The following is a 26,959-nucleotide window of genomic DNA, read 5'->3' as shown; positions in this document are numbered from 1 at the left end:
TGCTGGAGGCATCAATCCCCAAGACCTCATACCACATCAGCGCCTGAATGGGGGAAAAGCCACATGTTAAACATTGACACCATTTTATCGAACTGAGCCGGATAATATAAACCCTTACCATCATCTTACCGGTTGCCACGTGGAACTCTTCATAAGGGCAATTCAGCAACCTAAAAGGAATTGGACAGAGTGAAGGTCAGACTTTTTTTGAACTCTTACGAACTACAGATTTACGGCGTCTCGCCGGCATTCTTTGAGTCAATACCGTTCTGAAACTCCCCAACTCCTCCACGCCAGTGAAGAAACTGGTCATCTACGCGCCCCTGCGCTCGAAGCAGGATGGAGAGCTCATCTTTCCAAACCATCAGGTGAGCGCATAAGAGGGAATCCAAAAGTGACCTGTGGGAAGAACTACAGGAGAGGGGAAGGTGGGGTTAGCGCTCGAACTCCACAGGTGGTTAATTCCCTTTCTCCATTACAGAAGGATATTCCTACGAGTCAAACCAACGAAGCTGGGTGGGCCAGTCCATCATCTCGGCATTACGCGTCTCACTGGTGGAAACAACAGCTGGCCAGTTCAGATCGACCCCCCCCGTGGGAGCCAGGTGAGCGTAACACCTACAGATTTGCATAGCAAATTGCTATGCGACACTGCTTATTTTATGCCTTGTATGTGTCAGTAGGCAGACCCTCCAGCTAAAAGCGATTTTGCGATCCCGCAAAATGCTGCGAAAACTGCAGTTTTGTGCAAAATGCAGCGAAAACGGCCGTTTTGTGCAAAAACAGCACCTTAACAAAAAAAAGTAATCTCTAAAAATTACTGTTTGAAAAACTCAGGGTGCCAGTTTCTCAACTTTTTTTTTTACGCAAGAAATGAAATGCGCCAACACATCTCATCACTTGCGCCCAAAAAAAGAGCAGCCCAATCCACAAGGGACACTGAATGGGCCATTTTATATGCGTGCTCATTCATGGCCTTTTTCACCTCCTTGATCAAATAAAGTGGCGTTTCTGCCAATTTAAAATCACATCACTCATTTCCAAGCAAGATGCACTTTTAAATGCGCAGAAATTGTAGGCAACCCTACGCGCACGGGATGTGGAGGTGCTACTGCATGACAGGGTCTTTCCTGACCCTATCATGCATTTCTTTTAAAGTATGAACCGCTGCTGTGTCGCTTGCATTTCTGTTCCTCAAACAGGATAAAAATGCATTTTTTGGGACGCACTAAAGGCGCTGGGAGCTTGCAGAACACTGTCGGGAGAGCGATTCTATTCAAGGTACTATCCATTTTGATGACAAAAATCAATCGAAGGGTACAATTTGACCTATTTCGTCCAGTATTATACGATCGATTTTTATAAATACCGAACATGTGTTGCGGGGGTGTCACCCGCTCCCCAAGTTCATTATTTTTGGGTTAGGGGCTGCAGGGGTGTTCCCCACTTCCTCAAAATTGGAGGCGGGGACAGAGAAAAACAAGAAAAAACGAAAAAGGGACCCTGCAGAGTGGGATCCGACCCGCATTAGAGGGACGGATCTGACAAAGCAGGATTGCAGGGGAAGCGGCAGCGACCAAGAAGTTAAGTAGGGGAGGGGGAGGTGGTGAAAGGTACATTTTGGGTTGTTTGGCTGAAGTGCAAATCAATTTGCGACGAAATGGACTACTGTCAATTCTGCTGCAAATAATTACACTTCGGTCAAACAACCCAGAACACCATTCAAGGCAGCTGGCCAGTGCAAAATTTGTGCTACAGCGCAAGCCTGTGGAAATGCGCCGGTCACCTTTGAGAATAAGGTGACCTGCTCATTTCAAAAATGGGTTGTCTAAAAATAGCATACCCTCTGCTCTATTTTTAAATGCCCCTTTTTTTGAGGATCTGGGTCAAAATCTACATTTTAAAAAAATGGTTACACTATGAGAGGGAAAGGAGAGAGGGGGAGAGTGATGGATGAGATGTGAAGTGATGGGCAAGAAAGCAGAGGGAGAGCAGTGGGTCAGAGGAGGAAGCAGTGCACAAGAGAGCAGAGGAAGCAGTGATGCGGTGGGCCCGAAATCTGAGAGCGAGCAGAGGTACAGAAAGTAGAGGCAGCGTGTGGTCAGTGAGTCAGAAAGAGAGGAAGCGGTTGGCGGGAAAAAGGGAGTGAGCTGCAGATTGGGAAAAGGGATGAGGGAAGAGTGCGATAGAATGGGAGAAAGGATGCAAGATGCAGAAGCAGCACAAAAGAATGAAGGACTGTATATTGCGGGAGGAATTGAGTGTAAGGTGTGAGTTGGGAGTATGATTTGGAGTGTGGCATTGTGACTTGACAGTGTGACATAGCATGTGAGTATTTGTATGACAGAGTGAGAGGTTCAGGAATGCAAGTTGTGATGGGGAGTTGTTGAGGTGTGTTGGTGAGAGATGCGTGGGTGTTTGGGGGATTGGAGAACATAGAAGGGGAATGTTTTCAGCATTACAACTGATAATGATCAATTTAGTTAATACTATTAAATAGGCATGCACATTAAACCAAAAATGTAGCCAAATCAAACACTGTTCTGCCAAGCCAGAGACATCTGGGACTCTTCCTATTAAATTAATAGAAAAGATACATAATAATGATACCCTGGCTCTCTTGTAGCCTTGCACTCTGCCTATTTCCTGCAATGTGGCAATCTTAAACCTTCCAGTTAATACAAAATGCCCCACAAAAATGCTGCAACAAATAAAGGTTTGAGCCGCAAAATTTGACATTTCATGCCGCAAAATCATGGATGGTCTGAGTAGGGATGAACAAGTTAACTTTGATAAAGCAGCTCAGTTTACTGGACAATCTGCTCTATGTACAGGACTGCTGTCTGGGTTTGGATTTCCACGTGTGCTGGAAACAGGACAGTTTTCAGACCCAAACATGCTCGGACTGGCCTATACGTCCATGGCCGAACCAAAAACACAAGATGCTAGTGTTGGCCAGTTTGTTTTGGTTAAAGTGGGCCACTTTTTTGGTCAATGTGGCCCAGTTTTAATAAGTTAATTCACTGTGCGGCTAATAGTTTTGGCCAGTGTTACTGATTAAAAATTATTTGAAATGCACAATTTGCATTACATTTATCAAAAACCTCCCCCTTGAGTACTACTCATACAGTCGTTCACATAAGGAATGAATTGCCATTTACAGCTGTGGACCGATTTTTAATTAGTGCCCGAGACAATTGTATGACCAAGTGGAGAAAATGGAATAAAAACACAAAAGCATTTGCTCCAAACTCAAGGCACCCCGCCTGCCGACAAGAGAAACTGTGATCTGGGTAAGAGATACACTTCGAAATCCTTCACAAATGCTTTAAAAACGGATGCAGGATTGAATAAAAACATACCTTAATTTGACTCGGAAACTTTCTTGAAGGAAAGTGTATTAGTGGTGATGATTATGAAATCTTTACCGTAAGGTGTCCTTTCCTCCTCAGCATCTCCCTAATCGCACATTTATACCCATATTATACACCACTCACATTTACACGCCATCCTTGCAGAAGCGCCATACCCATCGGCCGTCAATGCCCTCTGGCACTCACTCTACCATTTCAAATCTAACTCGGCCCAAGTAGTTGCTACCATCCCCCGGAGAGCCATGCCCATCATGAACATTGTGGCCCAGCTCCCATCAAGTGAGCTTGAGGGTGATGGGTGACCGAGATATGGGGAGGAGTAGAAAGACGAGGGCACACTACTGCATAGATTGGGAAATGAAGGCCTGAGAACATTTTGCAACTTGCCTGGTGCAGTGCAAGGGGAGGAAAGCAGGGAAGTTGTCAGCCGATCTAAATGTGATAAGACTTTGTGCGTTCATTCTGAAAGGCCGTTTTGAGAAGAATTGCGTTAAAGCGCTATAAGAATAGCTACTTAAAGTTCACAGGAGTCCAGGAGGAATATCTGAGAGATCAGTTGCACATGTCGAATGCCAGCGTGCAGAGAAAGCTATGGCAGGCCAGTAATCTCAGTTTACAGGAATCCTTGGAGATGGCTCGCAGAATAGTTGTCACATAGTTATGCCAAGACTGAGGGTATTGAAGATATTTAATATAAACGTGCGTGCTGTCTGCTGCGATAAGGCTGAGCACACAGAAGTATGTTATGTTACTTGGCATTTATATAGCGCTTTATATGTCATTGGTATGACCTCAAAGCGCTGGTAGGTTGAACATCCTCCGGAACCGTAGTTTGGGTCAGTAGAGGGAGATAGTGTGGTATGGTGCGAGGGTGCTCCGGATATGTGTGTAGCTAGTGTAGTTGTCAGATGATAGCTGCTTCCTAGCGATGGGTGTGGTGCTGAGGAGGATATCAGTTGGATGTCTGTAGTCTGGTGGGTGGACACCCAGACTGGGTTATGGCTGCGTTAGGCCTGAGGAACGCCTATGTGAGCAGCTAGGCCGGAATGTGCTTCGCTAGCTGCGTTTTATTAGGGTGATGAGGTGTTCATGGGGTCGTATTCGTATGCGAACAGCGAGGCCGAATTATCAGGGGTATAGCTGTGTTCTAGCTGAATGATGATGTATAGTAGAGAGTAAGCGTAGTGGTGTGATATGGTGGTTATCTGTAGAGCGCCTGAGACCAGAAATGTGAATAGGACGGTGGAGACATACATAGCGACATATGGATATATAGCGACAGGGGTCAATACAGGAATAAATGGGATAAAGATATACAGATATATAGCATATAAAAGGGGGATACAGATATATGGCAACAACACAGGGAACAGGAGCACAGTGATGCAGAGTTTTAGTGCAAATTCATAGTCGGTTTGCCACGCTATCTAGGGAGATACAGTTTTAAGATGCAGAATGTAACACAATGAAGCTTTAGGGCACACTCAATGGCGCTTGACCATAATATCTAGAGGCAGGATTCAACACAGTGAAACTTTGGAGGATGCTCAATGCTTGTTAGGGAGAATTCCCAATATGTGCTAACTTCCCTTACCTTTTGAGACCCCCAGCAACTTTGCTGGATTTCCAGGATTTTATTTTTTTACCTGGGAAGAGTGAGAGCCTTTTTTCCCACTCTTCAATGTATTTTGATATGTGTTTTACTTTTGTGTTCTTTGGTTATGGAGTTTTAAAACCACTCCAGTGGCCTCATCTTTTTCTGTGTGTCACACAGAACCTTCAGTGCAGTGACACAGGGATGTCTTTCAGACTTCCCAAGGTTTAAATACCTTCTCTGGGACTGACTACTGTCGCCCAAAGCACGTAAATTGACTTTACTAGTCTTTTTAAATTTACTGACCCATCACACACTATCTTCCAATACAGTGCTCGAGGGGTTGCCTAGCTCCCCTAGCCAAAACACTCATGTAACAGTCAAATGTTACCCTTTCCTACTTTAAATGGCTGGTGGAAGTGGTTTAGATCAAACTACCATGATTTTTTCGCGACCGCTATCAACGATAGCCAAATATCGGGTCAGCCATGTTTTTCAATATGGTGCCCAAGACCGATCTGTAAAAAGACTGTTCGACTTTTTTCGCCATTTGTTTTAGGAAAGGTCCTTCTTGTGTTTGTCTCTGCACGCCAAACCAAGTTTGGTCCCTTTGTTCGTTGGCCTTTCGCGGGCTTCAGTGCTGAAGCCCTCCTCTGGCGCCAGGGTGTCTGGGGTGGACAGGATGTGAGGGAGGTGCCCGAAACTCCCTGTGCTTAGTCTCCTAGGAGACCTGAATGCACTCTAGCATGATTGGCTGGCTGGCTGGCTGTCCGACAAGGACAGCCACCCTACTGTGTGAGTGACAGCCAGGATGGAATGAATGGGGGAAAACTGTGTAAAAGCTGGTCTCTGGGACTTGGAAAGCCGAGTCCACCACTGGAACGAAAGAACCGAAGATGAGCTGAAGGAAGAGGACTGCTGCAACTCCTGGACAACCGGTGAAGCCCTGCTGCAGGTCCAAATTGCCTGAAACTCCATCGACAGAGAAGCCCTTCAAGGTAAACATCTTCCCTTGAGTTTGGTGGGAACAACCAACTCGCAAGCCACCTGGACACTGTCCCCATCTGGTCGAATTTTCATCAGAGTGCTGTTGAAAACTGGATAGCCAGAGGGAAGGAAACTAGCTGTGGTCTCACACCTTAAACCGACGTCTTGCTAAAGCTTTTGGCCTCATTTCTGGGCAGTGCAGGAACCTCCCGCCGTCGTCCTTGTCCCACGACTGAAGCTCAGGAACAGCGAGATCTGCTCGAACTGCCAGGAACAACTGACTCTGCTACAGCTCTTCTTCATTGAAAAGGTACTGTGCAAACGCGGTCCGGAAATTTTTTCAGCCATCGAGAAAGTGCATGAAACTTTCCTCATCTATAAAGGCTTGTCCTTCCCTTAACATTCGTCAAACTTTTTGCCTAGCCAAATTCTTGTAATCTCCGAGGCAAAGACTTAACCGTTATCTACCAGAATTGTGCTATCCTATACAAAGACCCTGAACCATTGTCTTTGACCCAGGCCTATTGAGAAGAATTGCTGGTTGTATTTAACTGAAACCTTTGCCCTGCCTATGAATGTATTTGGGCTGTCTATTCTTATAACCTTGTCTTTTTACCCCTTTATTAAGTATTTAAAGTGCCATTTTACTCCCACATCAGGGGAGCTAAACTTGTTCATTTACTTACCGGTTGTGTATTTGTGGTTTATTAGTGTTTGATATTGAGCTGCTTGTGCTAGTGTAATGTTTTTACTTAAATCATTGTATTGGTTGGTCCATTGTGTAACTTGTTCTACTGCTCACTTAAACTCTTGAGAGAAGTCAGGCTGCTCAGCCATCGCTACCACTTTACTGTGTAGTACAGGCTTGTACCAAAGGTGAAATTGTGCTTACACTTGTAGTCCTAATTGCATGTAGTGTTCCCAAAGGGCACTGCATGTGATTCTGCCTAACAATGCTGTTTGGCCATAATACCTAGATGCGGAATGGAACAGAGTGAGGCTTTAGAGGATGCTCAATGTTGTTTGGTCACACTGTCTAGAGGCGGGGATCTACACAGTAAACCTTTAGGGCACACTCCAATAGCGTTTGACCATAATATCTAGAAGCAGAATTCAACACAGTGACATTTTAAGGCCTTTTCAATATCGCTTGATCATACTATCTAGTTGCAGAATTTAACACAGTGAAACTTTTAGGGCACATCAATATCCAAGATATGGCCACGTGGGAGATGAGGATGTCCAAGTGAGACACAGCATGTCTGGGCCTGGCATAGGCTAATATTCACAACTCTAACCAAGTGCAGCATTGCTAGCATTTCACAACCTTGTCTGGGTCAGGCATAGGCTAATGTTCACAATTCTAACTAGGTGTGGCATTGCTAACATTCACAATCCTATCTAGATGCGACGCAGGCTAATGTTCAGTTCCAACCAGGTGTGGTATTGCTAACATTCACATTTTGTCTAGTTGTGATGCAGGCTAAGGTTCACAGATACATCTAGCTGTGGCGTAGGCTCAATGAACATTTTAACTGGACATGGGAACGGGAGTGGGATAAAACAGAACAGCAGGAATTTCAAGTGGCGGGCTTGTGCCAAAACAATCCCAGGAAGAGCCAAGTGTGATAAAGGTGCAGGATGTACTCCCATGCAGCAACGATAAGGTGTGTCCGGCTTTGTCGTCTGAATGCATTAAGTGCGCACACATTTGAAGGGGTCCCAGGAGCAAGGTCAGTCTCAACAAAGGTGACATCGCAGAGTGGGAAGAGTATACGGGGGTTGGTTGTGTAACATCAAGATGGCGATAGGTCATGGTATGCCATGGCAATAAGGGACAAAGAGGTGTACTTGACACGTTAAACTCACTTCTAACCACTGACGTATGGCCAAGGGGATTTGAGCAAAGCCAATACGATTGTTTGGTTACATCTGAGGAATGCTTGGATATGAGGGGAGGTCAGCTATCTGTAAGATATAGGTCCTGGAGGAGGTGGTTTCCCATTGTGGGATGGGTGGTTTCTGGAGTCACTAAGATCTAGCTGCACCTGTTAAACTCTCCACCTTGATCATGGGCTATGCTGTGCAAGAGATTTCCCTTAGAGAAAAATATCCATCCGTTTTCTATGTGTGGATGTGTTTGCTCAAGGGGCTTAAGCTCAGCATTGTGTTGGCGGTGCCCACCCCAAGTTACACAAAGCAAGGCAGATTTAAACTCTAGCATATGGATGGGCAGGCGTCCCCTTCTAAACTTTATGCACCTATTGACGCTGATGAACTCAGCAAGGTACTTCTCCACCCTTGACTTACCCTAGTCATATCACCAGATAGCCTTGCTCAAGTAAACAATGCACAGTCACTTTGTCTTGTTGACGGGCATGTTCAGGTATTTTACTTCTGCATACCTTTAGGTATTTCACTTTGTTATTACAGGGTGAGGGCCCACACTACTCCCCACTTCCTTTCGAACCAATAGTCTTTCCCGCCACCCCACCTTGACTCCAACCCTAATCTTGCAGCTAATGTAAACCACAGCAATTGCCGCCTCAACAAGGTGAAGATGCAGATGAAGTAAAAGTAGGGAGACGTTAACGCATGATTAAGTACATTTCTGGCTAACTGAATGTAGACAAAGTGCAGGCAAAGTTTTCTGGTCGAAGTAAAGGTGGATAGAATGACTTCATGCGCTTTTGTCTTGCGGTTATCTTCCAGGTGTTTTTTGGGGTTATGCTCGGAATCTACTTTTATCAAGATATCCCACTCACCGGATGACCAAAGAAGAACATGTTTGACGCTAAATGCATGACTTGTGACCGTGAATGCCAATAAGAAGGGCTTCAGGGCTGTCTTGAGCTAGAGTTGGAGGGGAACGTAAGTAACGGCTGACAGAATTTTGGGCCAGAAATCACTTCATCATTGATGGAAAAGGAAGTGCTTGTAGCATTCTGGGCCATCAAACACTTCAGAACGCTGTGCTTGATTATTCTTTCAATCAAACACATACTGGGAACCCCAGTTTTAAGGTGCTAACCATAAGATAAATACAAACTACAACACAAATGAGTGTTCAACAAAACCAAATAACTAACATAATGGGGACAGCCGTAAACCAGGTCTGAAATAAACATTTTAAGAGGGCCACACTGTAAAATAAAGATAACCCCTTAGAGCCTTAGCTCAACATTTTGGAAGAATGCATTTTCTCTAATGTGCTGTAGAAGGGCATTCCACAACTTCCTACCTCGCTAAACGATCCTCTGCCCGTTTATTCTCTACATGATCTACCCATCTTCAACGGAACCTTGTAGATATCCTCTGGGTAAGGGGATAATATTCAGCCAAATATGCCAGATGAACAGCTGCATGCCCATGCAAATTATTTAAAGGCCAGGACGTCACTCGAAGCTGTATTTGATTTTCCATCAGCAACTATCCCAACATCGTGTTTGAGAAACATGGTCTTTTTTTCGTAAAGTGCGACTAGTTTAACTTTATTTACTTGGGAATTGAGAACACAATCCTGAAACCAATGTACAGTATTAGAAATCAAATAATCGCCTGAACGTGGAATTTCAGTGTTCATCCGATAGCAAAAAGCCCACTCTTCTGATGTTAAACAAAAGGGGAACGTGCATGAAGGATGCGATTGTCGCTGCGCTTCCAAGAATTCGACTCGTTCAATCGGAGTTAGCCAATTTATGCCATGCGGAATCTTGCAGGGGAGGTGAATAGTGCCCCCAGCCACTCTGATGAAAAGATTGATTTGATCTCGCACAAACAGATTTGCAACATTTTTCCTTACTTGCCTGGGCCAATTGCACATGCAAGTGAGGAACAATCTAGTTTTCTGTGTCCAGCAACCCCAAAATAAAGTCTATGAAAAATGTGGGACTATGTGAGAAATCTTCCTCCTGTCTGTTGTCCAGATCTTAGATCATCCTATTGGTTTGGTTCAAAAGGCCATTATTCCTGCTCATGGTTTAACCGATCACAGGGAATTCTCATGCAAAGCAGGGGCATTGTCACTTTAAATTGCTTACATTTCCACCTCTGAAAAGTATGTGTAAACATACACAATTCACTGGCAGCGGGCACTTGAAATGTGCATCACATTTGCGGCAGGGCTCTCTGCATATGTGAGTGTTGGGTGCTTGTCTGACACTTGGATGTGAATGATGGGGACTCGGCTATTCTCCCCTCCTCCAAACAAGGCCTCCATAATTACACAGGGGACTTGTGTGCTGTTGATGCTGGAGTCTGATGCAGGTGGTGGTCTTCAAGTGCTCCTAGACAACTTTAGCAAATTTCGGAAAACAACAATCTCATAAATCTGAGTGTGAGGATGTTGGAATATATATACATTTTCTGAATCTGAGTATTAGGATATACCATCCTTTGGAGTGTATAACTTGGCTCAAATGGTTTCTTGCATTTACTGGTTTTGATGCATACAATGCTGGCAAAAAATGTATTTCTGCTTACAATCTAGTGGTCTTGCACTGTCTGACATCTATTTGAACCTTTCTTTTGTCTCAATTGCAGGTGGTACAGCTAAATGTGAAACCAAGAGAACGTGGAAATGGACCAGCCAAATCATGCCAAACAACTGCTGCTTCAGCTAAACCAGCAACGAGCCAAAGGTTTCCTCTGTGACGTGATCATAGTGGTTGAAAATGCCCTGTTCCGCGCCCACAAAAACATTCTGGCAGCAAGTAGCATGTATTTCAAGTCCCTCGTCTTACACGACAACCTCATTAACTTGGATACGGATATGGTAAACCCCACAATTTTTCGACAAATATTAGACTTTATCTACACTGGGAAGCTCTTATCAACAGACCAGCCTGGAGAACAGAACTTCAGCGCTCTCCTTACCGCAGCAAGCTACCTCCAACTGCATGAATTGGCCACGCTTTGCAGAAAGAAGTTAAAGCGTTATGGAAAGGCTTTCTCTGGGAGGTTGGGCATCCATGGATTAGGTCGGCATGGCCGCAGCCACAGACTCTCTGCACCCCCGGTCAATTCAGCACGCTACTCTGGATACAGTGAGCGTATTAAGGGTTCCCATGCCAAAGAACTGCAAAAAGGGAAAAACTCTGATGATGAGGTATTCCTAAGCGGCTCGAATCAGGAAAACTGCCATCCCTTACACCACGGGAACACTAATAATGGAACCCCCATTGAAAATGGGTGTGACCAAGAACTCGGCTTGGATTTGTCCAAAAAAAGCCCTCCTCTCTTCACCAGCCACTCTCATGATGACTTGCCACCCAATGACAGTCAGGATGGCTCCCCGCAGTCTGCCTCTGCATCCGCAGCCAACAGTGCCTCGTTTGAAGACTCTATGACGAACCATGTGTCTGGTTTGTTGGATAGTGTTGGAGAACCGATGGAACTGGAGGCTGCAGAGGAGAACCGTGCTACACCAGAAAATGGCCAGAGCAAGGGCCAGCGACACTCCTCGCGCAAAAGAGACTGGGGTCTCAAAAAAGAATGTGGCCAAGGAGAAGAGGAATGTGACTCATTACCAAATGGAGTCATTGTGGGACCTTTAGCTAAAACGACTGAGAATGACTCAGGTGGAACGTATAACTCTGCTCCACCCTACCAATGCAAAGAACAGCTGGAAAATGGGAAGGATAATAGCGATGACAGCGGCCAGAGTGAGAATGAGGAAAGCAGACATGCCAGCTCCAACTACATCTATCGGCAAGAAGGTTATGAGTCTGTTGCCTTTGGGGACAACCTGTATGTTTGTATACCATGTGGCAAGGGGTTCCCCAGCTCAGATGAGCTTAATTCACATGTGGAGACACATACAGAAGAAGAACTATATATCAAAGAAGAGGATTCCTATGGCAAGGAGGAAGCCGAGGATCTGTCTGCTACGCCAAACCAGTCTTTTAATTCTGAGCCCCGTCCTTTCAAGTGTGCTGTATGTGAGAAGAGCTACAAAGATCCAGCCACATTACGGCAACATGAGAAGACGCACTGGCTAACTCGGCCGTTCCCTTGCAATATCTGTGGCAAGATGTTTACTCAGCGGGGCACCATGACACGGCACATGCGCAGCCACCTGGGCCTAAAGCCCTTTGCCTGTGACGAGTGTGGCATGCGCTTCACAAGGCAGTACAGACTGACCGAGCACATGCGTGTTCACTCAGGGGAAAAGCCCTATGAATGTCAACTGTGTGGTGGGAAGTTCACACAGCAACGCAACCTCATTAGCCACCTGCGCATGCATACCTCTCCAACATAAGCCAAAGACTCCAAAGATCTTCAGAGAATGTACTTCTCTCCCAGTCGTGATGGTTACCTTTCTGTAGACTTTGCTGCTTAAAGGGCATGCCACGTTCCAGTTCAGTCATGGGTAGACTGGAAGGGGAAGGTGATGGCGGGGTGGGGGGGAAACGAGCTTTAAGAAGAACACCAATAGAAATCAGTCCACAGCAGAGTGCAAACTCCCCATTTCGTTTTTCTGCATTCTCTACACATTTTCCCATGCCACAAAAAATCCCATATATTGTGCGTATGTATACATATGTATGGTTCTGTGTGTGTGTGTGTGTGTGTGTGTGTGTATACGCATGCACACACCCACCACTTTTTTGCCTGTTGTCATTTCAGTACGTGTTTATATACAACGAGAGTGCAGAAAAGTTGCTAATGTTATATTGCGGGGTACACTGCATCTTCTTTTTCAGCCACCAAAAGGGTAGTGTGTCCCTATTTGTAATGGCCCTCTTGGTTGAGGGGACGAAGGAGTGGTGTTGTGGATGGACCCCCTTTTGTGACTTGTGTTCTCACTGGGCGATTTCTAGGCATGTGTGTTCGTTTTTCCAGTCAGTATTTGGCTAGCCCCAAACATCGGTGTCCTTTGCATGTGCAAGTCGGACATGGATAATCCAAAGCAAGGGGGATAGATGCATTCTGTGTTTAACTTCAAAACCAAGTAACCTCAGATTTCCCCGATCCAAGATGCATTCACATCCTTTCTTTGACTGATATTTTTAAGGCCTGGAGTACTCAGCAAGTTCAGGAACCCAGCTGAGCCCATGTCACCCTGATCCTTACTGCAGTGCCGATCGACTGTGGATGGAAAGGTTGAGATGGGAGTTGAAGATGTTGCGGTTGGCTGTTAGTTTGTCAAACTTCTAAATTGGTATGTTGGGATGTAGGCCACCATTACCTTCATGCAAAGTACTTTTCAGTGGGAGGTCGGGTGTGGGATCACTATGAACAAGACCCTCCCAGTCCTTTGCCTCACAGCGAATGTTGGTATACTTATCATATTGGTATAAGACCAAACCTACCGTTACACCACCTTTACATGCCAAGCAACTGTTCTGTTGTATCCGTGGCTGGCTGGCGATGTGGATGCCCTGGAATTTCTTTTTAAAGTGAGAAAGAGGGTATTTTCTTTTACATATTGTTTTGTATGGGTGTCCTTTGAAGAAAAGAGGTACTTGTTTTAGTAGTTAAAAACACAGTAGTAGTGTTTATTATGTGAATGTTTGAACTGGAAGGTCTGGGTCTCTTCATGGGATTTTTTTTCTTAAGGGGTGGAAAAGACTGGACTTGCTAAGAGTTCTGTTAGGTACTGTGTGTGTGTGTATACATGTGTGTGTATGTTTACCGTGTCTCCTCTCACCAAGGCCGATCCTGACATGGGTCAGCTCATTACCTTTGCTACCTCTTGAATTTATCAGAACAATAATATGGTTAAAGATTAGATGGTGTGTATGCTGTTTATATTTTTCCTTTAGTGTAATTAAATGTATGAAATAGAAATTAAATTAAGTTAGGGAATTTTTACCACCTAGCGTTCATCAACCAAATTCAGCTAGACAAGTAACTGCAAAGCTTGGCCAAAGAAAAATATTGTATTGCAAAAAGATGGAGATTTAAAACCGTCCTAGTCCCTGAATTCACATTTTTACGGGCATGTAGATTTCAAATGAATGTGCTTGAAAGGAACGGCTTTCAATAATGAAAGGCATGTCCATCAAATAAGATGATGCTCTGGCTAATGAAAACCCAAATCCCTGCCTACCAAAGCCCTTTATGTCCAAACGTAGGTCCGCACTGGGACCCAGCTCACCAAAGTCAGGCAAGTGAATGTTTGTAATCCTTCAATGTTTGCACTGTAAGACACAGAAGTGGAAGGTGCAAGTGTAATGGGCAGAATGTTCAACTTGGCCATCCCATGCCTCGTACCTGTGTCCGACCCACTATACCAAACTCAGATGTAGCCAGAGAGCCAAATCTTGTGATGTCTGGAGCTAAATACTGCTTTTGGGGTAGTCTATATTCTGTCTTTTATGGGTTGGATAGTGGTCTCCATCTTTTGTACACCCCCATTCTTGCTCAGCAGGTTGAGGCTTGCTATTAATGTGGCATGTATCTTTGTCGGGAATTGCAAGACAATAAAACCAAGCTCAGCAACCAGACCCAGGGAGCATGAATAAACCAGAGGTTTTACTATCTCCTTCACCGAATGGACCGCATTACAATTCTCCCTTGAACATCTGGACAAGTCGTCACAGCCAGCAGCTGCTATCGCTTTAGGTGGAACCATATAGAAATTCTAGAACCTTCCCAGAAGGATCACCTCCCTCTTTCCTCACCAGCCACACCTTCCCATCCCCTCCACCTCAACTTTAGTTGGCGTGATCTTGTGTGTAAGCTCCATGGCTGGTGGAAGCTTGATGGTAAAAATTTTCGCAGAAACATCCCTCTTGAGTTTACTAAGGTTTACAATAAGTTGTTTTTGTAGCTTGTTACCATTGCTTCTTTATTTTCGAAGGGTCCTCTGCTGCCTGGCTCATTTGAACTTAATACCATATTTTTTTCTTTTGTTAAGACCAAAAAGTAAGCATGTTTAAGTATGTAGAGAATCTATATTGTTTTCTACCACCTTTTTATTTTTTTTCAGTAGGCAAGGCCGAGAGACATTTTGAGCTGTGCGATGTAGGGAAACTGGACTGTCTGCTAGAATTAAATGCAGCACGCACGTAGCCTAGGTTGGTAGATGGCTACAGATCTTTCCATTTGATCCACTCTCATTGGATCGAACCAAGATGTTACACTATTTGAACAAGATGAGCAGCTCGACAATGGACACTGGTGAAGCCAGAGCCTTCCTAGTAGTAGCATGTTTAACGTCTTTAGCTTTTTCAGGTACAAAGTGAATGTATAGCCGAACTCCCTCACCTTGCCAAAAGAACTGAGCAACATCGTAAGAAACAAAAATAATTGATGCTAAGAAGGAAGTTGCAGCATGTGGAAATTCTCCTCCAAGCTATATTATGCAGGGATTGCAAGGGCATTCCACATTTCACTTTAGCTTACCCTCATGCACCACACTTTTTATTTTTTTAGGTTAAGGTTGGGATGCAGCTACGGTTCATTTCTCAACTAAAGATGTCAATGTGAAGTAATTGAGTCCAAAACTTCAAAGTAGCCTTTTTGTAAAGTCTATTTTTTTGGTACATTTGTTGGCATTTTTCCCTCACTGGGTTTCAGCCAAAAATTAAGGGATCACATCTGTTTTTCCACGTTGTCCATGTGAAAATGCACACCCAGATGGGTACTTTCTGTTTTTGACATTGGTTTCTCCTCATTGATGTAGGCACAGTTGTTAGAAAGCTGGCTCATTACGGCTTATTCCCGTGTCTATTTTCATGCTGGAAGCACTACAATTGTTTTATATGCAAGGATGCTTCATAAGGTTGCTTTAAATCAAACATGTATCATATTTAAAAGGCTGTCCTCCCTTCTTTTGATTAAAAGTAATTCCGCTAAAGTATATGAACATGAAAGAAAATTTGACGGTGCACGTTTTAGCTTTCTGTGTCAATGGCCACATAAACAGGAAGTGGAATGTAAACAAATTCACTGCCTTTCACATTCCTAATCGAATATACTTATTGGTCTCCAACTTAATTTTTTGGAGGTAAAAGACCTGGGCAACTTTATCAGCAAAACGCCTCCTTGCGCAACCTCCCACAAGATTACTAGATTGACCAGAAAACAGAAAAACTGCAGGCAACTCTAGGGGACATAGCAATTAGGAGTGGGTTTAACTGTCAACAGTCACTCTCCGGAAAAACTGGTGAACTGTGGGCAAAATTCGTCCGCTTTGCCAATTTTGACCTGTTGGGAAATTGGCAATATTTCAGTTTTAAATAGTATCTTTTTTATCAAAATGTCTAAGTGCCCAGAAAAATTTGTGTTTAAAAATTAAAAAATGAAATTTCATGAAAACCATTATTTCTGATCTTTTATCAGCTGGAATTTAAATATTTTTCCTCAATTTCATGTTTTTAGGTCCATGAAAACCTTTGGCTCAAAAGGCCAAATTTCAAGGAAAAAAAGAAATGTTGCTGTTTGATAAAATTTGCCTAAAGAGTGTCGGAGCATTAGAAAATGCCCTACCGGCGAGATTTTGAGGCACATTTCGTAGATTATGTTCCACTTAGTCATTTCACCTACACCCTAATTTCAATCATTTGCTCCTACATTTTGAGAAGTCCTCTCTATTGTTCATATGTTCTTGACTTTGTAGACATTCCAGGTGCTCCTACAGGTGTTCAAAGAGATGTCACAAGAGTTGACTGGGCTCAGGTTTTGATAGAATGCAGCAAATTTATGTAGGCCCCACTTTACGATTTTTGTTATCAAGCTTAAAAGGATTTTTTAAACCTAGTCTCCGAGCTTTAAATTAAGTATTGCTAAATGAGTTGTTAGACTGCTGCACTTATTTATGTTCCGATTGACCTATTTTTGTGACAATCTGATTTATTTTTTATTGTTGTGGGAAGGCACTTGAATCTCTGTGGTAAAACAGGAGTGCCTTGAATGAATTGTACTTAAGTAATGAGAATTTAAAAAACAAAAGAAAGTAAGGTAAGGCTCCTTTTGGTGACCTTTGTGCCCCTGTACTCTTGGTCCGGAAGTTAGAGATCATTAATGGTAACCTTGCAGATACGTCATGCACATCCATGTTTCTGCTGGATGGGTTCAAAGTACCCCCTAACCATCCCCAAGTCTGATCAACCAATTTAGCTGTTGAAAGGGGGGTGGAGTGGGGGGTTAATTTCCAACCAGGGTTTTCCATGCATCCAAAGTTAACAATGTTTACTCAAGCATGGAAGACCTGCGGGAAGCATTACCCTGATTTTTGCAACCATATGAAGCAGACTGCTACGTACAAATAATAATGAACTCTATTGCATTAATTAGTTTTGCTTTTTGTTTGCAGGATTAATACAGTTCATGTAAAAATACTTAAGTTGTATTGGCTGTTAATATTTTTTTATTTGGTCACACTGATCTATGCAGTGCACTTGATATGATCGATATTAACTTGTTCTTACCAACTGTGAGGTATCCAGGGGTTTCTTTTTGTTTTGATTTTTAAATGCTCTATTTCGGCTTTAGGATAACCTCTAAAATATCTGCTTATTTACCATGTAAACTATACAAAGTCATATGTCATGTATGGAAAGTTCTGTTTTGCAAGATAAGATAAAATTCTTTTTGTTTGACTCTGGATTCCATATGGTTGGGCAGAACGTTTTTCTTTTTTTTATATACACTATTTTGAAGTTTATGGACCCAATGCTTGTTCTAGGAATCTGCTTTGGTTTTTCTTTTTCTCAGCACTTAAACAATGATGACAAAAGTCTGTGTACAGCAAGCGTATTGTACAAATAGAATTTTTTTGAAGTTAGCTGTATAGATTTGTGTTCCATGGAATGACTATTGACAAACATTTACAAACTGTGACAGTAATAATAATAATAATAATACTCAAAAACTTCAGGGATTGTTTGCTCCAAATCTGGCGCTAAACACTCAACTGCATTTATACGACATAGTATTGTATCAAAACATTTTCTGTATTTTAATGAGAAAGCAAAACACTAGTTTCATATTTAAGATTTTAAGAGTTTTTTGGGGATGGCGAAGGTCACTCTTTGTGGGTGGGGCGGTAGGGGGGAGAGCCTTGCGAGGTAAACATTAAAAAAACACACGCACACACACACAGGCAACACACAACCAGGCAGCTTAAAATGTATCAATTAGATATTTTTGTTTCAGCCTAACAGGAAACAAAATTTCAGTAGAAAAAGTTGTATATTAAATACAAAGTGAAGAAAGCTCATACCCAAATTCACTAAAATATTTTTTAAACCAAAGCACATTTTGAATGAGCATAGAACCTTACTTGGCTCAGAAAAAAGATACTAATATATTTATCTCATTGTTTACATAAACCTTAACAGTTTCAGACCTCAACGGATCTAGGGGCCAGACAAAGTTAATCTTTTCCATTTCTGTTTGTTTCTGTCGAGGCTAGGAATAATATTGTGAAAAATAAAAACCCTAACTAATTGCATTCCAACACGACCCAAGTGTTGTGTTCTGTATTTGGGTGCATGAGGTGTGCTCATATTGGGGCAGCATGTTGGGGGGAGGGGAGGAAGGGAGTTGCAGCGTGTTGGGGACTTAAAAGGGCATTGGCGCACTTTTTAGCAGGGCTTCTCAATTGCTTAATACTCATTTCTTTGGGAGTCCTAACCAGTAACCCCTGTTTAAATAAACTCAATAAGACATTTCATAAACCGCTATGGGTGCTTTCAGATAATTATGGACGGGGAAGGTGGTGTGTATGAACATAATTTAAAGTACTTCAGTCTTAGTTAGAAATGGACTGCTAGCCAGGGAAATTAACCCAATATATAACATTTCTTTAAAAAAAAAAATCCCTGGGTATAAAAAAGAATACAATAAGACTTGGTTGTGCAGTGTTAAGGTGAAAGGAAAGGTCAGATTCTTTGCACAAATTATTACTTTTTTTGTTCAACATTCCATCTTTCTGTGGGTGGCAGCAGCAAGCGTTTTACCACAGAAGTTCTCTAAATAGTATTAAAGGTAGGATATTTTAGATTCATTTGGTTGCGACAGACTCCTTGTAGGTGCTCCTCTCAGAAGAGGCCTGCGCCATGATAAGAACGTTCCATGGAGTGAACCACAGATTTCCCAGAAGCATACAAGTCCAATTGACATGGTTTCTGTGATATGCTGTATTGTCATTCGAAAATGGAATTCGTTTCCATTTTGAAATCCTGCGACAACTCTTATCTTTCAAGGTTCAACACTGTAGCTGCATTCGTTTGGCTGTTCTTATGATGCCATTGCGTACTTTTCATACCAGTATAAGGTAAACTAAAGGCTCAACTTTTCCTAGGCTCCTTTGTTAAAATTATTGATCAAATTGACTTCAAATATTCGTTTTGTTTGTTAGCCTATATCACTCCAGCAACCAAAAATGAGCCTTACATTTAATACCAATTTGTAGAGAGACGGAATATATTCCAATGATCTGATAGATATTGAACCATTACGTACGCATTTCAGAAATTTCCACATCGTCTTTTGGTGTCTGGTGCATTGTAACTTGTAAAAGCAGTACTGTGGTTTTGCCAGCTGAAGAGCACCGGTTAATGCCTGATGTGGTTGTACAGGCCCCTTGTGTGTTGAGCCATAATTTTGTGCACAAGGATATGACCTTTCATTTCTAAATCCTGCCACTGTAAAACATTTCCAGTGTCATTGCAGGGACTAGGAGAAGTAACTGTTTAAGACATACCAAGAAAAATGAAGAGAATATTTCTTAAGCCAAAAAAAGTTTGGAAAAAAAGAATCTAAAACAGAGATGTAGTCTATTTTTTTTCCTTTATAAGTTTATTTAAAAACCACTTCAACACACAAGAAGTTAACCGAAAATGGAATATTAATTTTGCCTGGTCTTCAATCTGACAAAGATGGTGCAGACACTTTTTCACGGTGTTGTTTTTTGTATCAATGTGTATTTGCAGTAATGATTGTATTTATTTCTCAGATCCTGTGCACACCTTTTATTGCAAGGGGAAGAATGTAATTCCCCCCAAAGAGTTAAAACGTGCATTGCAAACTCAAAGATACGCGTGCAGGTCTGACTACAGGATTTCAAAAAATAGAAAAAGGAAAAAAAATAAAAGAATCTCAGAGACTCGCAGCATAGCCATAAACCACAAACCTGTGAAATCAGTGCAAGGACTGGACTTTTGTAGCTTTACCTAGCAAAAGAACTTTTGTTTGTTTCTGTATTTAATGTGTTCCCGTTAAAATGCACGCTCTTTTTACACAGATTCCTGTTGTATATTTTTGTTTCCCTTCGGACAGCATTGTTCTCCAAACAGTGCAGGTTCACGGTCTGGATTTGCAGTATTTACTTCTGTTCTGAAAAAGGAGCGTCATCCAATAAAGCACATCCCAGGCGTCATGAAAGGAACATTTGGTTTGGCATTGGTAAAGAGAATATGGCAAGGAGATTAATGGATGGGAAATTTGGATTTGGTGTGCACTGGCATAGTAGTTCCCTGAACAGTACCTCTATGTAGCAATACGAATCTGAAAGACAGAGTCATAACCTAGTTTGCAGTCCATCCAAAACCATGAGTATACACAGTTCTTTAAATGGATCTCTCTTCCCTGTGTACAATACCAGTGTAGCACTCCTGGACAATGTCGGCAATGAACAAGAAATCTATTTTTTTAAAATAATAGTTTAACAGTGCATGGATTCATCTGCAAACCTGCTTTTCGTCTATTGTCCAATGCTATGTACTTTTTTTTCCCTCCAAGATTTTTCTGGAGGCACCCTCTTGTTTGCCTAGTGCAAACACATGGTTGTTTATAAACGCTAAAAGGCGTGATGGCCATTGTGCATGAGACAGACTCATCCTTGAGAAAACTAAGATGCAATGTTTCCTGTCTTGGCCTTTTCAGAAGGACATTTTGAAAATGTCCATCGCCAGTGTCATTCTATTGGTCTCCCCAGGGCATTGCAGTGTTCTCAATTAACTAAACTTCTTTCATAATCAGCTGTACTGCAAAGGAAGAAAGAGTTGTACCCAGTGAATCCCTGCTTTCTAAAATCACCTCCTGTTTCACTTAGTGCATTATTCTTATGGAATTATGGAATGTCATCTGGAAATAAATTTCGAATCGTGTCACATTTGGAGCTTAGCATTGCTTTCCCATTTCCTACAAGGTGCATTCTTTAAGATGAAGTATTACCAACCTAGCAAAGCTAATTGTGCAGAGTTCATATCTCCAATCAAAGCTCTTGTGCACCCGACACACAACTTTAAACTCACTCTCTGTGTGGGAATAGTGCCTCTGCAAATTATGCATTGTGTCTTGGTGAAAGCAGCTCAGCGCACTACTTAAACCGAATGAAGGTGCGATCATGGCATTAGCAGTGCCACACAATAGGTCTGTAAATGCCACATTCTCTGACATTGTTAGTCATAGCTTTCTTTTTTGAATTGCATTTAAACTAGCAGGTTAGTCTGATTGTTTCTCACATTATTTTGTCAATATGTAGGCAAATCCATCAGTGTAATTTCATCCAATGTATTTGTATCAAAAGATTTAAAGATTTTGAAGATACTTTGCAGGGACATTGTAAGTTCTTTAGGATAAATGATAAAGGGTTAATTATATAATTTAAAATGAGCCAAATACAATTCTTCCTCCTATCCCACCAACCCAGTGTACTCTGGTGTATTCACTCCTGACTTGCGTATCCATTGTAATGCCTTGGATCTCTAGGCATTGAGAGGGTGGTAATGCAGACTGAAAGGCATGATATAGAAATGACAGAACCTGCATACTGTGAGGACTGTGCGCTTTACTGAGATCACCTTGATTCTGAGCTCTAGTCTTTCGAAAGATATTTTGGCCCACATGTGAGTCCTAGGAGACCCTGCAGCGGTTAAATGAGTGATGGTCTCTGACAGCCTTATCGTGCAATCTGCTTGCAGCACAGGGGCTAAATATAAGACTTATTTTGTCATCATCCTGAGGAATCCTCATTTTCAAGACCACAGTGGGGCACAACACAGTTGTTAAATAATTCATAGTGTATCTGAAACAAATTGGTTACTGCAGGAATAACCTCTGCTTTTTTGCCATTTGTAATGCTAGCTCTTGTTCCCATCGACTTTTTCCCGGATGTTCCTCCCTATCTTGAGAGTAACATTCAATATACTTATGATTTGGATACGGACTGGAAAGGGAACCACTTCCTTGCTCGGGCGATCTAAATCACTGCAATTCTATTGTCTAGGACTGCTAAGGAGCTCTGATATCGTTTACTATGTTTACAGTATGCCTTGTGTCCAGGTTAGGCACATGCTAAATTCTTTCCATTCACTTCTAGAACCATAAAGGTGATGCTAAGTCCTTTTTTGGCCATTAAAGTGGTTGCCAGGCACTGGGACGTTGCTCAGAATGGATGACACTCCTTTCTTTTGTTCAGCTTTCTTCAGAGCTTGAATTCAGGTCAGAGCCACATTTTACTGTGGCTCATACTCAAGTGTCATAATTAAGAGGGTACAGAAATTCTAATCTCAGCATACAGACATTTGCAGTCTTAATGTACAGTGATGATAAACTGTTATTTTACGATCTTTTCATTAAAAGCTTGATTGAAAATGATGTTCTCATGTCTGGTCTTATTGTGTAATTGTATCTACTTAATATGCGATCGGTTTAGTTGCAGAGATGGACGATCCCCGATGCACTCTAAAATCGATGTCTGCAGCAGTAAGCAGGCGCAGGAACTGCTCTGTGCTATGTGAAGGTGAGAGCCTCCTTGTTCTCACCATTTTGAAGATGCAGATGACCAGACCCCATCTCATTTCAGAGCAGGCAAAATTATTCACATTAATACAAGCTGCAGAAGTGCTATTTTGAGAGCATGCCATTAACCACAGTCCGGATATTTTAATAATATCCTTCTTCGAAGGGATTGTGTCCTCCGGCGTGTTCCTCATCTTAGATATCTCCTTCCAGCTCTGCTGGCCTCGGAAATTTTTTTCTCTAGAGGGCGCTGCGCGTCGACGTCCTCCGAGTCGATGTCCCTCGACAGCCGCCGTATCGACGTCATCCTGCCTATAAAGGCTGCGCACAGCGTCCGTTGCTCAGTTACGTTTTTCCGCGCTTACTCAGTGCCTCGGAATACCGTTGCTCAGTTCTTGTCAGATTAATCTTATTTACCTCGAGTTATTCGATCCGTACTCGATGGCTTCCTCGTCGGAACCGACAACTCCTCGATCCGACTTCAAAAAATGCCGAGATTGTGGGAAAAAGATGTCGCTGACTGACCCTCACAGAGTTTGTCTGTGGTGTTTGGGAGCTGAACATCATTGTTCGGAGTGCGAGGACTGTATGTCCATGACAGCTAAAGCCCTGAAGGAGCGTAGGGGGAAGCTGGAGAAAGGTAAGACTTTTAAAGCTTCGTCTTCGTCAACGAAGTCGAGACATTCGTCTCCTCGTCACCATTCGCGCTCCAGGTCTCGGAGTGGGTCCCATCACTCCTCGAGATCGAAGCACTCGAAGAGGAGATGTCGAAGATCCCCTTCTCCGTCTTCATCTTACTCTGTTTCGCCAAAAAGAATCCCTTGCCCCACGAAACATAGTTCCCGGGCTGAATGGGAGGAATTCCGCAAAAATATGAGCGTCTTCGAGAAAGCGGCCTCGACCCCCTCGAAGACTGCTGAGAGCGATGCTCTGGTCGAAAGACCCGAAAACGCTGCGAGTCGCAGTACCCGACGAAGGAAACCTCTCGAGCGCGTCTCGAACCCTCGAGTAGGACTATGACCTCCAAACCTTCCTCGAAGGAACCTTCGACACACGGGTCTGTCGACTCGACGCCAGCTTAGACACCGGCGTCGACGCCAAGAAAAGTCACGGTCACGGCACACCCAGTGACTATCCCCAGGTCCTCGATGGCGATGGCTTCGAGATTGTCGAGTAGAATCCCAATTCTGTCGAGGTCATCGAAGCCTCCGCCTTTGTTTTCGACGCCACGCTCAAAGCCTTCGGCGTCGACGACATCGACGTTTTCGAGGCCGATAATGACAAGCTCGGCACCCTCTGCCCTGGAAATGGGATTTACTCCCTTTATGAGTTCAGAACAATTGAGAACTATGTCCTCAATTTCGGAAGAGGGTGAATTGTCTGAACAGGAAGACACATTTGAGTTGCAGGGACCTGTAACCCCAATTAGAGAGGAATTTTCCTCTGAAGAACGCAGGTTAAAGGATCTTCATGATTCATTACATGAGGCAAGTGGGTTAGACACTTCCCCTGAGGTGGAGTTTGCTAGGCCAGACCCGGGGGAGCATGCTGAAACCCCCTGTAGAGCCTTAATGGCCAGGATCACAGAGTTCATGGGGTGGTCTGCACCTTCACAATCTTTCCAACAAGATGACCTCACGGATATTCTTGACAAAGGCCCACAGGAGGATCCTGTGGTGCCTTTTCATAAAGCTCTTCAGAGGAAGGGCATGACAAACTGGGAAAACCCAGATGTCGTACCAGCAGTAAATAAAAAACTGTCTACTAAGTACAGGGTATCCTCTACAGACCCGGAGTTTTTGTCTAACACCGATCCCCAGAAAGTCTGGTGGTACAGGCAGCATCCTCTACCGATGTCAAGACGGCTTATCCTACCGTCCCACAGGACAGGGACGATAAAAAATATGATGCTATGGCAAAGAAAGTCTTTTCGGCATGTAGCATGGCGTTAAAATCTGTTAATGCTACTTGCACCCTTGCTAGGTTCAGCCATACACTTTGGGAGTGTGCTTCTACAGCGGCTGACTGCATCCCGGAGGGAGAAGAAAGGGATGAGTTCCTGAATATTATACAGGACGGTAAAGACGCTATGTGCGAATCCCTCCAGACGGGCATTGATTCGGCTGACAGTATCAGCAGAGCAATGGCGGCAAGTACATCAACCAGGAGATTCGCTTGGTTGAGAAAGTCTGGTTTTGCCCCAGATGTGCAAGCCAGGCTCTTGAACATGCCATTCGATGGCTCTTCTTTGTTCGGGAAAAAGGCGGATGACAGTTTAGAAAAACTGCAAACTTCAAAAGCAGCAGCAAAATCCCTAGGAGCTGCAATCCGTCAAACTCCTTTTCGTCCTACAGGAACCTCTGCGAGGGGCAAGTCCTTTCGCTTCTACTCTGCATTCGGAAGAGGTAAAGGACGACCGGCTCAAAGGGGACAAAGAAGAACTACCCGAGGTGGACGGGGTAGATATTCAAAAGCCGCAGCAACAGCAGGTGCCTCTTTACCATCGGCATCTGCATCAGCCGCCCCAAAACCACTCTGAGGACTTCCCTCACAGGACACCTGTAGGAGGCAGGTTGACTCAACATCTGGCGGTATGGCAGGTTATCACGTCAGATGCTTGGGCATTGGAAACAGTTGCCCAAGGTTACTGCCTGCCTTTCCTACGTATACCTCAGTCATCCACCGGGGATCAGCTCTCAGAAAGCTCCAGATCCGCTCCTCTTGCAGGAAATTTTGGACCTGCTAGAGAAAGGTGCCATAGAACCGGTACCTGTAGCGGAGAGGAACAAGGGCTGGTACTCCCCTTACTTTCTCATTCCAAAGAAAGACGGAGGACTGAGACCCATCTTGGACTTGTGAGAATTGAACAAATTCCTCAGAAAAGACAAATTCAAGATGGTCACTCTTTCTCAGATCCTCCAGGCCCTTCAGTTCCAGGACTGGTTGGTATCTCTGGGCCTTCAGGATGCTTATTTCCATGTGCCTATCCATCTCAAACACAGGAAATACCTGAGGTTCGCAATTGGCAACTCTCACTATCAATTTCGAGTGCTGCCATTTGGGCTGACCTCCGCCCCGAGGGTCTTCACCAAGTTAATGTCGGTAGTGGCAGCAAGTCTAAGGAGGGAAGGGATTCACGTCTACCCCTAGCTGGACGATTGGTTGATCAGGGCTGTTTCTTCGGAACAAGCTCAGATCCAACTAAATCACGTGTGCCACTCCCTTCACAGACTGGGCTTCTCCCTCAATTTAAAGAAGTCACAAATGATACCATCGCAGAGACTCCAGTTCATAGGAGCGATCCTGGACACTTCCCTGGGAAAAGCCTCGCCACCAGAGGTGAGGGCTCAAGATATTCTACAGATGGTTACCAAGTTTCAACATGCCCAACGTCTCCCAGCCTTCGACTTTTTGAGGTTGCTAGGCCTCATGGCATCCTGCATTTTCCTAGTGCCAGAGGCTCGCCTGAGAATGAGATCCCTCCAGTGGGCACTGAGGACCCAGTGGTCACAATTCTCAGGGAGAATGACGGATCTTCTTCAGGTTCCCAACAGAGTAGCTCGAGACCTTCAGTGGTGGGCCTGTCAGGAGAACTTTCTGAAAGGAGAACATTTTTGGCAACCCTGGCCGGAGATGACAGTAGTCACGGATGCCTCACTCACGGGGTGGGGAGCCCACGCCAAGGACTTGACCATCAGCGGTCGTTGGTCTCCATCGGAGTCCAGACTACATATCAACCTGTTAGAGCTGAGAGCCATCAGACTTGCGCTGAAGGCGTTCCTGCCAGCTGTACAAGGGAAAAACGTCCTGATAATGACGGACAACACAGTGGCCATGCATTACCTCAACAAAAGAGGAGGCGTAGGATCACTACCCCTGTGCAGAGAGGCGATGCAGCTCTGGTTTTGGGCAATCCAAGAAGGAATCTCTCTATCGGCAGTTCACCTAGCCGGAGAGAAGAACTTGACAGCGGACGCTCTGAGCAGGCAGAGCACAGTCTCCCACGAGTGGGAACTAGCTCAGGAAGTCCTTCAAGAGATCTTCGCCCTTTGGGGAACCCCTCAGGTGGATCTGTTCGCCACCAGCGTCAACAGGAAATGCGATCTGTTCTACTCAAGGGAATTTCCCCCGAGAGGAGCTCTGGGAGACGCGTTCATAGTGGACTGGGAGTTTCCGCTTCTGTACGCGTTCCCACCGGTCCCTGTCATTCCTCAAATGATCAGGAGGTTGAGAAGATTCCGGAGAACCATGATCCTAATTGGCCCGGATTGGGCCAGGAGAACGTTGTACCCGGACCTTCTAGACT

The 26,959-nt window shown here is 43.9% G+C and overlaps 1 protein-coding gene across 5 annotated transcripts in view; it reads left to right on the top strand.

Moving 5' to 3' along the window:
• The window catches only part of HIC2 (HIC ZBTB transcriptional repressor 2), a 429,272-nt gene extending 406,763 nt beyond the window's left edge, over positions 1-22,509 (top strand). For all 5 annotated transcript variants that reach the window (XM_069619961.1, XM_069619958.1, XM_069619959.1 and 2 more), the window contains one exon: positions 10,498-22,509. In XM_069619961.1, the coding sequence (XP_069476062.1) occupies positions 10,535-12,214 (1,680 nt within the window). In that variant the 5' untranslated portion in view covers positions 10,498-10,534 and the 3' untranslated portion in view covers positions 12,215-22,509. The remainder of the gene's footprint in view (positions 1-10,497) is intronic.
• The last annotated feature ends 4,450 nt before the right edge of the window (positions 22,510-26,959 follow it).

This window comes from Ambystoma mexicanum, chromosome 10 (assembly GCF_040938575.1).
Source record: "Ambystoma mexicanum isolate Mex_15411 chromosome 10, UKY_AmexF1_1, whole genome shotgun sequence".
Lineage (NCBI taxonomy): Eukaryota > Metazoa > Chordata > Amphibia > Caudata > Ambystomatidae > Ambystoma > Ambystoma mexicanum.
This window is presented reverse-complemented; position numbering and strand designations above follow the sequence as displayed.